Source organism: Monodon monoceros, unplaced genomic scaffold, assembly GCF_005190385.1.
Source record: "Monodon monoceros isolate NGI ecotype Baffin Bay Population unplaced genomic scaffold, NGI_Narwhal_1 Super_Scaffold_12, whole genome shotgun sequence".
Classification (NCBI taxonomy): Eukaryota; Metazoa; Chordata; class Mammalia; order Artiodactyla; family Monodontidae; genus Monodon; species Monodon monoceros.
In genome coordinates this window covers 163,315,686-163,329,853 of record NW_021703768.1, presented here as the reverse complement: position 1 = coordinate 163,329,853, position 14,168 = coordinate 163,315,686, and the positions used below count along the sequence as shown (strand labels likewise).

Sequence of the window (14,168 nt, the reverse complement as noted above, 5' to 3'; positions counted from 1 at the left end):
TGTGACACTGTGGAAAGCTGTCCACGGTATTTTGCTAAATGGGGAAAAAAGCAAGGGGCAGAAGAGTTTGTAATAGTTTTCAGTGTGATCCTACTTTTGGAAGAAACAAAGTCTTATCTGTGCTTCTGCATAGGAAACAGTGGCAAGGGGCCTTCTTTAATTCATTTCAGGTTGTTTGGTTTTCTTCTAAGAATGCTTTACTCTTGAGATTCTTTTTTTTTTTTTTAAACAAAGGAAGAAAATGATTAAGTGAAAGAACTAAGATATCAGTCAGTGCCTATCCCTGGCATTAGCCCTAATTCCCCTGATTCAATAAACCTCCCTTTTTGTCAGCTCTTGGTGGCTTTGGTCATTCCAATGGTGGTTGACAAGGCCAGAGACCTCTGGAGGCCCTTGAACATTTCACTCAGCCTTGAACCCAATCCTGAGCCTGGGTTGAGGGCTATGGGGGTCAGGGGCTCTGGGACCCAGTTTGAAAACCACCTTCCTGGAGAAATGGGACACCATATGCTGTACTTTATCACTCTCCTCTGGCTTCCTTTGGTAAACAGTTCCACTACCCAGATGAGTGTATTACATTTATACAAGAGGGAGGAAACCTTTTACTGCAGCCACAGAATGCCAGGAAAAGGTAAGATGATGGTGGATGACTTTCCATGGCCTGATTCCAGCTGTCAAGAAATGTTCTGCATTTTTAGGACTTTTGGAGAGCCTTGCAAAAAGATCATCTTTCACTGCCCTGGTGTCTATGGAGCACAATGAAACTAACGTTTGGGTTGCTTTTCCTTGTAAAAGTTATTCTTTAAAAAACAGCTACTTACTTATTTATTTATGTGTACATGTGTGTATATGTATGTATTTGAGTTCTCAAATATGCATGCACGGATGGAGAAACTTGATTTGGCATTTCTGGTAAAGGGATCCATGGGAGAATAATGTATCCCTTCATCCATTTCTACTTTGCTGCTTCACCCAGCACTTTTGTGTAGACTCCCTGAGAGGCAGTGTAGTGAGGTGCTCAGACAGACAGGCTTGGGTGTAAATGGCTTTCTGGGAACTTTCTGGGAGGTGAGAAATTCTCTAGATCCTAATGAGAGGTGGTTACATAGAAGTAAATGTTTATCACAACTCACTGAACTCTTTACTCATCTGTCCATTTTATAGTATGCCAATTACACCTCAATTTCAAAACGGAAACTCTAAGTCTTCAAACATCACGTCCAAGGTTCCTGCCAGAGGTTAGGAAACCAGTCAGGTGAGATTAGGAGGGCCACAAGGAGGCTACAGGTGATAAAGATAGAAATACAAAGAGTGTTGACAAGCATCAACAGAACTTGGTAACTGAACTACAAGGAGGCCAGGCTGGAGGTGGCCCCAGTGGAGCCCATTCATTCAAGAGAAGTGAATGAGCTGAGCTTTGGAATCTACTGCTATCAGAACACAGACTGATAAATACATTGCCCAGCTACTGAGCCAAACAGGATATCTCCCTCAGAGTTGCCTCTACAATACACCCCACACCCCACTGACTCACAACCGAACTGTGATCATGCCTGAAAAAGGAAATGACTCACTTCTAGATCCTGGCACACAGGGTGGGCAACAAGCAATCGGAATTCCAGGACTCTCAGAAAAAAGTAAAAAAGGAAGTTCAGGCAAGGGGCATTCTCAGTGAGGATCCCGGAGGAGGACCTTCTGTCATCCCCTCTCCCAACCAGGCGATTGCAGTTTCGATTACCACTACTAATCCACTTTGCACAAGGAATCGTCTTACACACAAAATGTGCTCCTGGAAAGTTTAGAACTATTAAAACATCTTAAGGCCCTTTAAAGAACAATAACCCCCTTCCCTGGATAACAAGCCTTCCCCTGGCAACAGTTAATCAAATATTTGCTTGTCATAGACGCCTGAAGACCCCACCAACAGGAAGACCCCACTACTACCTATTTCTATCTGAACAGCTGGCCGACAGCTCCAGACAGTGTTTAAATGAAAAGTGAATGGATTTCACCATTATAGGGAATGGTCAGCTGGGAAATAAATCCCATAGCCTTGCTCATGGGGACGGGGATGAGGAACAGTGAGCACCAAGGGACAGCACATCAGATAGGTGTTTCCACAGCAGGCAACACAGTCCTGAACAATGGGTCAGAACTAGGCCTGTTTCAAACACCACAGCCCAAAGAAATCACACCTCTTTCTTGTTTTCTCCCTGTTCCAGAAGCAAGATTTGGGTTTTCCGTGTCAGTTTCATTTGAATTTCAGCAAAAGCAAACCAGAGCTCCCAATCCCTTATCTCTGGAGATGCCTAAAATTACATAAGCACTGCACCCTCCCTTAGGAAAAAAAACAAAAACAAAAAAACTAAACTCTAGCCCTTAGGCCTCTCCTGTCACGAATGACAAGTCAGGAACAACATTATCGAAACAGAAAAGGGGAATACACATTTCTGCTTTTTCTCCAGCACACAAATGAGGTGGTAAACGCTTTCGATGTTTTCCTTCCTGTTACTGAAGACAGTGGTTGTGCAGGGAAATCAAAATAATACATGGAATCATTTTCTTGAGAAAGAAATGGCGGGAGCTAACAGACTCAGCGGAAAACGAACAAGACATCCTTTTACCAGTGCTCTTTTCCACACGAGGTGTCGCCAAGGTATTTTCCCCAAGGGTGATCTCGATGGTAGATTTTGTTTCCTTTGGGGAGGGGTAGCCTGTTTCTATCACTGTTCACTGCTGGCTACTTCCACAGTGTCTTAGCAACACATGGTCTCTTTCCTGACAGCGGGGCAGAGTATGGATGCTGTTAATGTACTTAATGTGGAACATGAAAGGCCATCCAAGCACTGAGCAAAAAAGGCATCTAGAACTGGGTCTTATCAGGGGAGGAACCCTACAGATAAGAGCAGGAATACTGTGGAAAGACAGAATGAGGCACATATTTCTCTTAAAGATTTGCAGTCTCAAGAACACTCTCCCTATCTTTTGCCAGTGTTGCCCTGGAAGACAAATATGCTTGGCAATGATCAATGAATAACCCTGGGGCCTGCTGCCAAAGCAGACACAACTCTTAGCGGGACCACTCTACTTTCTGAGTTTGGATGTGTCCTTGGCATATTTGAGGCTCCACACACAGCTGTTAACTGTGTTAACTGATTTTGATCTGGCTGAGGGAAAGCATGCCGTTAAGATCCCAATTACTTCCATTCCCAAAGGAAACAGACAAGAAATTCCCTCTCCCTCGGGGCAAACTGGAGTAGTCAGGGCTGCTACAAATGTACGTGGTTGTGTTAACACCAGAGAAGATACATAGTAGCTGCCAGCTCTCGGGAGCCTGGGGAACACACCAGACGATCAGCCTCCTTGCCACCCAAAATACACCAGATCCTCCGCCCCCCAGTGAAAGAGGAAACTGAAGCAAGCAACACATCTTGCTCAAGACTTCACTGCCATCATTTCCTCTTAGGAATGGAGTGGATCGCGTGTGAAATACAGGCTAATCAAGTGTCTCTTGACCAAGCCACGCTCCCTTTGCTTCACACAACTGAATGGCCGAATTATTACAGTAATCCTCTACCATGTGCAACCTCCCTTCCTCTCCTCCCAGAGGACACTGATGTGTCACAGGTACTGATTCCAAGAGTTCAAAGCCACCTCCCTGCCAATAAAAAGGAAAAGCTTCCTGCATCCTGTTAATCAGACAATCCCAATCCTTTTCTAGGCCCAGCTGGTGGTAAGTAGGAAAAGGACCATTTCTCTATTTTCCAGAGGGAGGTCAAATGCCTCTGGGAGCCAGTAGACAACTCAGGATGGTGCATCAACTAGCCTCTTGCCCAAATCTAAATTTCAAACCCTCTAAAACGAAATGCTGTCATGTGGGCAGCACAGCTGAACCCATTCAGCGCCTCTGAACAAACACGGCAACCCGAGGGCCATGAGGGTGGCCTGGGGGGCACGTCTGCGAACACGTCCCGGGCGGGGTGGGTGAGGGCGGCCCCCGAGGACAAAGCGGGGACGAAGGCCTCGCCACAGATAGAGAGGAAAACTGAGGCCTTCGCCGAGGGGGCCGCGGCGCTCGGCGGGCGCCTCGGCCACGCTAGCAGAGCTTCTCCAGGGGCCCGGGACGTGACGCCTCCTTTGTGACAGAAGCTGGGACCAACCTGAGGAATCTCCTTGGACGTCCTCACCGAGAACGAGGTGCGCCGCTAGTCTTGAGCCTGCCCCGCCCGGCGCCGCGCGCGCCTCCGCAGCCACCGCTTCCCATTGGCCAAGGGGAGTGGCTCGAGGCTCGCCTGTTCCAATGGCGCCCTATGGGAGCTCGGGGGCGGGGCTGAAGGCGGTGGCCTTGGGAGGAAGTGTGGTGCGGGGTTTACGCTGGACGCGTTCCTCTCAGTTCCGGGAGCTAGCAGCGCCCTTGAGCCGCACGAAGTCAACTTGCCGGCCGCCGTAACCTCTGAGGGTGAACCGGCGCAGGGGCGCAACCGCAGACTACCCTGAGCGTGCAGCCAGGGACCAGGCTGAGCAGCCGGGTTTCGGGTCACTCTCACCCCTAGAATAACTCTGGGAGGGGGTCCCTCCCCCCATTGGTGGAGACCCGCGTACCCGGCTCTAAGACAAGAGGGTCTGCAATCGGGTGGAGACTTGTGGGGAAAGTCGCATCCCGCATTCCCCTGACTCCCCAGACCCCTCAGACCCTCCCAACCCTCGCGCTCCCCTTAGTGCTCCCTGCAGCCATTTGGGAAGGATTTCGTGCCACTTTCCCACAAGTCTTCCAAGGGTGGAATGATTTTTCGTTCTCTTACCCTGCAAAAAAAAATTACTAAGGGGCTCTCCTAGTTCGCAGGCTCACCCCTACCCCGCGCGAGCTTCTGGAGCCAGCCTTACCTGCACCCGCAGTCGCAGCGATGAGCAGGGCGACGGCCCAGCGCAGCCCGCAGCCCTCAAGCCTCATGTTCCCAGCCTCTGCCTGTCACGCCCCGGGCCGGGCTGCTGTCCGCTGTGTCCGCTCTAGAAACCCGGGCTTCGCGCGGCCCTGACGCGACTGCACGCGGGGCCCCAGTCATTTGCAGCATTTCAATGTGAGGTTTCCCGTAGAGGGAGGAGTTTGCAGTGGGGTGATTTTCAAACATCTTCACCTCACTGCGAGAGGAGGAGTTTCGAGAGGAGGAGTTTGGAACGGCCGATGTGACATGGGCTCCTTAACCCGTGAAGCCCTGACTCGGATTCCAGTCCTTTCCAAAGCCGCTTCGGGACAGGCTGCCGGATGTGTCCCATTTGGGTAGCCCCTGAAGAGGGGAGTCGCCGCCACGCCCACCCCCAAATGGAAATGCGCGTCTCCTGAAGGATCTCCCTTACATTTCACTCCACTTTTAATTGTTACGTTCTCTTTGGTGCCCAAAGGAGATTAGCAACCACCTGTCCTTCCAAATCGTCTAATAGGCCAATGACATCTCCCCTCTGATTCAAAAGGAAAAAAACTAGAGATGCTGGAAACTACACCCCCCTACCTCTGTCTCTCCTTGCCTTTTCCTTTGTAGGAATTGTTTATAGATTTTAACTGTTTCGTCATATATAGTCTTAGAGGGTTCTTCCAAATCACCCCATAAACAGTTATTAATGAGGCATTTAAATAAAATCGTCACGAAAGTACAGCCAAAGACTGATTTTGTTTTGTGGAATCCAGCACTTGGATGAATTATGAGCAAAAACATCTCTAAAATCAATTGACCCAATACCTGGGGTCTGGACATAAATATTGATTTATCCTTTAAGGAGAAGGAGTTGAATCAACAGAGAGGCCCAAAGCCTCTCCCCAAAGCAAAATGAAAACAAAATAGAGCTTTCAGAACTGAACCCGATTGCCTAAGCCACAGAGGGCTGATGGAGAACAGCTTTCAAGAATCAGGGTGTCTCTTTGGAGATTCATGAACTTCCCAGAGGCCCCTGGCCAGAAAGCCTCCCGTAAGGGGTTTGGTAGTTTTGGAGGGTTCCCTCAGGAATGAGCAGAGTTCTCTGAGGTTTTACAAACTGAGCTTGGCAAGGCATACTTACCTCTCAGCAGACTTACAGGAAACCCAGGAAAGAAGGCAGAAAAGAGGCAGAGAGGAAACAGAAAGAAAAACAGTGATTTAATCCAGGGGAAGAAACTTATAGACAGTGTTTGGCAGTAAAGAGCCCCAGCTTCTGAATCAGACAGACCTGGGTGAGTCACTCAGTTTTGTTTTGTTTTTTAACACTTATTTATTTATTTAGTCTGTGAAGGGTCTTAGTTGTGTCATGCTGGATCTTCATTGGGGCATGCGGAGATCTCTAGTTGGGGCATGCATGCGGAATCTAGTTTCCTGACCAGGGATCAAACCTGGGCCCCCTGCATTGGGAGCGTGGAGTCTTACCCACTGGACCACCAAGGAAGTCCCGAGTTATTTAGCTTTGCCAGTTAAAAAATGGGAGATAGGGACTTCCCTGGTGGCTCAGTGGTTGAGTCCACCTGCCAATGAGGGGACATGGGTTTGGTCCCTAGTCAGGGAAGATCCCACATGCTGCAGAGCAGTTAAGCACTGCTGAGCCTGCATGCCACAACTACTGAAGCCTGCGCGCCTAGAGCCCGCTCTCCGAAACGAGAAGCCACCGCAGTGAGAAGCCCACGCACTGCAAGGAAGAGTAGCCCCCGCTCACCGCAACTAGAGAAAGCCCGCACAGCAAGAAGACCCAGCGCAGACAAAAATAAATAAAATTTTTAAAAAATAAATAAAAATTAAAAATGGGAGATAAAATAAATATGGGAGAGAAAGTAATGCCACTTCCCTTACTTGGCAGGTTCAGTAACAGGGTCAAAATGAGATCATGAGCAAACACCTGGAGAAATTTAAAAGGGCAGGCAAGTTCTGGGAGTTGCAACATTTCTGAATGTGTCACCATCCAATTCCAATTCCTTACACCATATGCTCCTTTTTTATTTATTTATTTATCTTTTAAAGTCAGGAGCCCTAGGTGTGGTTTCCCTTCAGAAAAATTGCAAGACCTCACTGGCTCAGTTTCTGTTGTGAGCCCGTGCTCACAGAAAGAGAAAGCCCGCGCCAAGTAATGAAGAACCAACACAGCCATAAATAAATAAATAAATAATTTAAAAAAACTGTCTAAATAAATAAACGTGATTGGAGCCATGCTTGCTTGGCACATAATAGACAGTGTATGGGTTCCCTGTTTTGTTTGGCTGTCTTTGCAACTACATCTCTTTTCCCCCCCCCCCCTTTTCTTTAGGGAACACTTTTGTTGACTTGAAAAAAAATGCACAATGTGAGAGCTGCAAGTTAAGTTTTATTTGGGGCAAAATGAGGACTGCAGCCCGGGAGACAGCGTTTCAGATAGCTCTGAGAAACTGCTCCGAGGAGGTGAAGGGGGAGCCAGGTTATATAGAAGTTTTGTAACAAAGGGCAGGTAGTCTGAACATAAAAAGATTATTGTTAATTAAAGAAAACCAGATATCTCAAGTTAAGGAATTTAGCGCTTTTCTCTGTATGGGAAGATGTAAAAGTCAGGGCTCACTGGACTCATTCCTTTGATATGCACCTCAGCTATCTGGGGCCCGTATCCTGTATTTTCACATCCTGAATTTCCTCAGGGCTCACCATCTCCAGAGTGGTTGCAGTCTGTTGGCTGCTAGCTGGCAGGTATTCTTTTCAGCCCTGAGTTTTCTTAGGGCTCACCGGGTCACATTGGAGGGCTGCAATCATTGATGACTGTGACACCCTTTGTCTATTGATATGACAGGAAATATTCCGTTTACAAATATTCCATTCCATTTATAAATATTCCATTTATCACTTTCTTTCTCATAGGAACTTGAAAACAATCCTTCCATGGAATCCACTTCATCTGAAAATTCCTAGACTTGCAAAGTCATTCAAATCCAGGGCAGGCATTTTCCTCATTCTAATTAATGGACAGCCTTCTTTGTCTTGTTTTACACCTCTCGAATTCACCAGGAGACTCAGACCGGAATAGGTCTCTGAACAAAGGGGTCTGCTTTTGACCAAGGTGAGCCTTCGTAGCTGTCGTCTGGCCTTTGACCCAGAAGTCAGCAGACAGAGGGTGAGTAACTGCAGGTGCCTTGGTGCCTTCCAGTAGGTACAATTAGAGACTTGCCTTGACTCGGTAGCCACCAATTATCTCCACAAAAACGCCTATAAGCCATGTGAGGGCAGAGACAATGGTTTATATATCCAGCGCCCTGTGGTAGTAAGGGTTAAATAAATAAATGAAAACTAGAGGTGTTTTTTTTTTTCCACACTACGTGGCTTGTGGGATCTTAGTTCCCTGACCAGGGATCGAACCTGCCACTCCCGCAGTGGAAGCGCAGAGTCTTAACCACCGGACTGCCAGGGAAGTCCAAGAGATATTATTGCTGGCGTAGCTGCAACAACATTAGAGATGCCCTGCTTCTGAATTCCACTATTGTTGGGATTTTGATAATTCAGAACTCAAATTTGTTCTGGGCTGCCGGTCCTTCCTTTCAAGCAGAATACCAGACTTGAAGGCAAACCTGTATTGAGAACATGGAGAAAGCCCCAAGTCTGTAGTTGGGGAGATTCAAAATTGAGGAAGACACCACCTCATCCTCAAGGACTCCGGGAGAGAGAACACGGCAGGATGTGTATATAAACTTGAGCCCATGCAGTGCCAGATGGAGAGTGCAGAGGCTACTTCTGGTATGAGATGTGGAAGGCTACTAGAGAAAAAGTATATTTTCATTTAGCTTGAATTGGTGAAACATTTCTCTGGTTAGGAAAATGTAAAAAGACTTTTTCCTAAGATCAGGAACAAGAAAATGATGCTTGCTTTCAATCCTTTTATTCAACATAGTATTGGAAGTTCTAGCTAGTGTAATTAGGCAATTAAAAGAAAATAAAAGGCGTCCAAATAAGAAAGGAAGAAGTAGGGCTTCCCTTGTGGCCCAGTGGTTGAGAATCTGCCTGCTAATGCAGGGGACACGGGTTCGAGCCCTGGTCTGGGAGGATCCCACATGCCGCGGAGCAACTAGGCCCATGAGCCACAACTACTGAGCCTGCATATCTGGAGCCTGTTCTCTGCAACAAGAGAGGCCGCGATAGTGAGAGGCCCGCGCACCGCGATGAAGAGTGGCCCTCACTTGCCACAACTAGAGAAACCCCTCGCACAGAAATGAAGACCCAACACAGAAAATTAATTAATTAATTAATTAATAAACTCCTACCCCCAACATCTAAAAAAAAGGAAAGGAAGAAGTAGAGAAAAAGTAAAAGTTTTATTTTTTATAAATTTATTTATTTTATTTATTTATTTTTGGCCGCGTTGGGTCTTTGTTGCTGCGTGCGGGCTTCTCATCGTGGTGGCTTCTCTTGTTGTGGAGCACGGGCTCTAGGTGCACAGGCTTCAGTAGTTGTGGCTCACAGGCTCTAGAGTGCAGGCTCAGTAGTTGTGGCGCACAGGCTTAGTTGCTCTGCAGCGTGTGGGGTCTTCCCGGACCAGGGCTCGAACCCGTGTCCCCTGCATTGGCAGGCAGATTCTTAACCACTGCGCCACCAGGGAAGCCCTGGCCAAATTATTTTTGACAAGGGTGCCAAGACCGTTCAGTGGAGAAAGGACAGTCTTTTCAACAAACGGTGTTGGAAAAACTATAACCACATGCAAAATAATGATGCTTACTATTTTGCATACTAACTTTCACCATATACAAAAATTAACTCAAACTGGATCAAAGACTTAAAAGTAAGAGCTAAAATTATAAAACTTTTAGAAGAAAACATTGGGGTAAAACTTCATGACATTGAATTTGCCAGTGAGTTCTTGGCTGTGACAATAAAAGCATACAGAATAAAGGAAAAAACAAATAAGGTGGACTTCATCAAAATTAAAAACTAAAGTGCATCAAAGGACACTATCAACAAAGTGAAAAGGCAACCCATAGAATGGGAGGAAATATTTGCACATCCTATATCTGGTGAGATTAATATTCAGAATATATAAAGAACCCCTACACCTCAACGACAGCAAAACGAACAGCCCAATTAAAAAACAAGCAAAGGACTTAAATACACCTTTCCAAAGAAGATATAACAATGGCCAATAAGGGCCTGAAAAGACATTCAACATCACTAATTATTAGAGAAATGCAAATCAAAATGACAATGAGGGCTTCTTTTAGAGGGCGCCTACATGCTTCCTCCTACAGATTGTCAACGAAAGGTGAGAAGGGGCAGGAAAATGACATTTGAGATGAGGCTCAGGGGAAGGAGATTTGCCAAGGGAGGCATTTTGGGAAGAGGGACCTGCATGTGCAAACACCTGTAAGTGTGTGGTGTGAAATTTCATTGTGGCTGAGGTTTAGGAAGATATGGCTGGAGAGTTGCCAGGCTCAGATGATCAGGGCCCCATGTGCGCTCAAGGATTTGGAAGAGTTTAGAAGTCTCTGGCCATGTGGAAGAAAAGACTGGTGGGGAGTGAGGGTGGGAGCTGGGGAACCAGGGAGGTGCAGACCACACTGGTCCAGACCAGCGATGGCAGCGGTGGTGGACCAGGTAGGGGCCAAGGATGGAGAAGAGGTGGGTGGATTGAAGATACTTAGAAAGGAGAATGGTTGAGCTGGGGGACGGACTGGATGTAGGAGGCTGAGGGAAAGGGATGAGAGCTGAGTTAGATTTCTTGGGGCCACTGGAGCCACCTAAGAGGTGGGGACACAGAAGCGGAATCAGGTGTGGGAGGAACACGATGAGTTGGGCTTTGGGCACCTTGTCAGTATGAATGCTCTGGAAGATACAAATGGCCTCATTGAAGCAGAAATCTCTGAGACCATGACATAAACTAGAAACCAACTATTCTGTTGAATTAAACATTGGTGAGGAATCAAGAAATGGGTCGTAAAATGGACATGTGTCCAGAACCTCACTAGCTTGGAGAAGCTCCCAACTCCATCCTCTTGTTCCCTGCTTCCAGAGGTAACAGCTGTTCAGGATATAGTGTGTTTGGGGGTATATCCTGACAGGACTTTCTCTGAATGTTTATGTGGCAGAGACATGGTCCAAAGCAAATATCTGAGACCCTGTGTGTGCTAAAAAAAAGGCATCTTGGGACTTCCCTGGTGGCGCAGTGGTTAAGAATCCACCTGCCAATGCAGGGGACACAGGTTCAAGCCCTGGTCCGGGAAGATCCCACATGCCCTGGAGCAACTAAACCCGTGCACCACAACTACTGAGCCTACTCTCTAGAGCCCGTGAGCCACAACTACTGAGCCCGCGTGCCTAGAGCCCATGCTCAGCAACAAGAGAAGCCACCACAATGAAGCCACCGCACACCACAATAAAGAGTAGCCCCCGCTCGCCACAACTAGAGAAAGCCCACGCGCAGCAATGAAGACCCAACGCAGCCAAAAATAATAAATTAATTAATTTTAAAAAAGGCATCTTGCTGGACATTTGTGTAGCTTGCTTTCCTAGCCTTAACATTGCTCTAAAGATCTTTCCATGTTAGCTTAATTAGACCCATGTCATTTGAAAAATTGTTTTAGGATGTTCCAGTTGCTATCACTGTGTAAGAAATCACCCCACAGCTTAGTGGCTTAAAACAACAGTTTGTTCTCTCTCTTACTTTGTGTCGGGAAGGTGGGAAGGGCTCATCTGGGCAGGTGCACACAGGTGGGGTTTGGCCAGCCGTCTCTTTTTCCTCCTGTGGTCTTGGTGGTCTCTCGGCATGGGCTTCTTCGGGCTTCCTCACAACATGGTGGCTTCTAGGCATTTGGGCTGTTCCATGAGAGCTGATGGCTTTAACAGGGAGTGTTCCAACAAACTGAGGTGCTTTGTATGACCCACTCTTAGTGGTCACATTGTCACTTCTATTGCACTCTACTGCTTACCAAGAGTCCCAAGCCAAAGTCAAGGGAAGGAGAATTAGATTCCATGCCTTGGTGGGGGAGTTGCAAGGTTCTAGAAGTGCATATGGGGTGGGAGATATTGTTGTGGCCATCTGTCACATGTGACGCTCCATACTCTTCTGACTGCCCCCCTCCCAGTCCTAGCTGTGTCAGGGCACCCCAGGGGCTCCCATCATGCCCTGACCATCTGGTATTCCAGCCAAAGGGACCTGCTCACCCAAGTCTTGCTGGGGCCTTCCCTGACTCCCTGAGGACACAGACCTGGCTACATTACTCAACGCAGCACCCTTTCCAGGGGCCATTTCACCCTCCCAGACCCAGGGCCTTTCCTCCAGATTTGGAGCAGGTCCCGGCCCTCGAGGACTCACTCCTGTGCCCCACAAACCTGGGCCCAAATCTGTGTGGCCTTGGGCAAGTGTCTCAACCTCTCTGAACTTCACTTGTGTTGTCTGTGAAATGGGAGTGAAGTCCACACCCCTCAGAGTTGTTGGGATAAATGGGGGAGGAAGGCACTGGCCAGCCGGGCCGAGATAGAGGGGAAAGGACTGTCCAGATAGATGGGTGCTGAGAGCAAAGGCCAGTGGGGGGTGGTGGGTAGGCAGTTAGCAGCTGTCACCAGGAGCGACAGGAGTTCAGGCTGGTAGAGGTCCGTGGTTCCTGGCCAGTGTGCACATGAGGGCCAGGCTGGTTCCAGGACCTCAGGCCAAGGTCAACGTGGGAGAGCCAGGCCAGGGGGATGACCTCTCACCCCCAGCACAGCCCACGTGTTCCTGGGTCACCATCACACTTGGCTTTGCATGTGTGGGTGTTCAGCCCAACTAGCTCCTCTTGCTGATGCCCTTCATTAGTTTTCTTCAATTATTTCTCTTTTCACTGTCACCGTAGAAAAAACAGAAATGCCCAAAGAAAGAAATAAGAAACCTCCGTGAGCATTGTTTGGCTTCTCATCTCCTAGTGGGCTCAGAGAGGTGCAGAGAACTGCCCAAAGTCACATAGCCTGGACGTGGCAGGGCCAGGATTCAAACCCACGACCACCCAATGTGGGAGGAAGGCAAGTGGGGCTTGACAACCACTGGTTCTAGGACTGGCTGTGCAGGCTTGGGCAAATGTTTCCCTTCCCTGTGCCTCAGTTTTCTCATCTGAAAACTGGGGCTAACCACCTCAAAGTATGCAGTGAGCGAGTAGTGTGCCCACAACTTTAGCTTGGCACATAGGCACCAGAAGATAGGCTGCATTTCTCAGCTTCCTGTGCAGCTAGGTGTGGCCACTTGACTATGTTGTAGCCAACGAGCACTTAAGAGAGAGTGAAGTGTCAGTTTCCAGAGAGGATCTCCCTCCCCTTGCCTCCTCGTTGATGGCTGGAATGTGGAATGGATAGATGGAGCACCGGCACCCATCTTGGGCCATGAGGTGATGCTGGACATAGGGGTGGCAAGTACTAAAGCAACAAGACAGAGAAGGAGCTGTTCTCCAACACTGAGGCACCAACTCCAGACTTTGACATGAGAGAGGTATGAACTCATGGCAAATATTATTTTGGATTTTGCTGCCATCTATTCACCAACAAACTATGTCAGACAAACACTTTTCTCCTACTCAAATTTCACATATACTTTTTGCCCCCTCAAGGGACACATTTTTAAATTGGCCCCAGTCTAAATACCGTGAAATCAAGGTGAGCTGCTTTTCTGTAAACATTAAAATAAATTCAAATTTGTTAAAATGAAGTCAAAGCCATTCACACACACAAATGTGGACTTTCAAAATGACATGAGTAGCTTGGCAAATCCACTCCATAAAAGCAACCTTACAAGGAGACAGAGTTGTCAAAAACAACCATTTCAGGATTCTGGAGATTAATCAAAGGCATTTGACAAATTAAGAAGAATTTACTCAAAAATAATTACTGAATGGCAAGGTAAGAGCAGTGGGAGGTAATGTTTTTTTTTTGGCCTCCCAGCTCCTATTGGACTGGACAAGCCATGAATATCACTGCTGGAGGGGGCTGGCTTGACTAGGAGCCAAGTAACACCTCAGGCCACTGGGCAAATTGGAAACAGCAGGGATCTCAGGGTGGAATGAATGGGGAAGGCCAAGGCCTCCTAACTAGCTGAGGTTAAGATGCTGGCTGCAGATGGGTAAACCAGTCAGCATTCAATCGGGAGGTCCTGACAATGAAACAGTTGGCCCCTTGTAGCCTGAGGGTCTGGAAAGCCGTGTGTGTGTGTGTGTGTGTGTGTGTGTGTGTGTGTGTGTGTGTGTG

The 14,168-nt window shown here is 47.7% G+C and overlaps 1 protein-coding gene across 2 annotated transcripts in view; it reads right to left on the bottom strand.

Moving 5' to 3' along the window:
• The window catches only part of LDLR (low density lipoprotein receptor), a 35,271-nt gene extending 30,208 nt beyond the window's left edge, over positions 1-5,063 (bottom strand). For both annotated transcript variants that reach the window (XM_029216933.1, XM_029216932.1), the window contains exon 1: positions 4,885-5,063. In XM_029216933.1, the coding sequence (XP_029072766.1) occupies positions 4,885-4,951 (67 nt within the window). In that variant the 5' untranslated portion in view covers positions 4,952-5,063. The remainder of the gene's footprint in view (positions 1-4,884) is intronic.
• Positions 5,064-14,168: the final 9,105 nt, after the last annotated feature.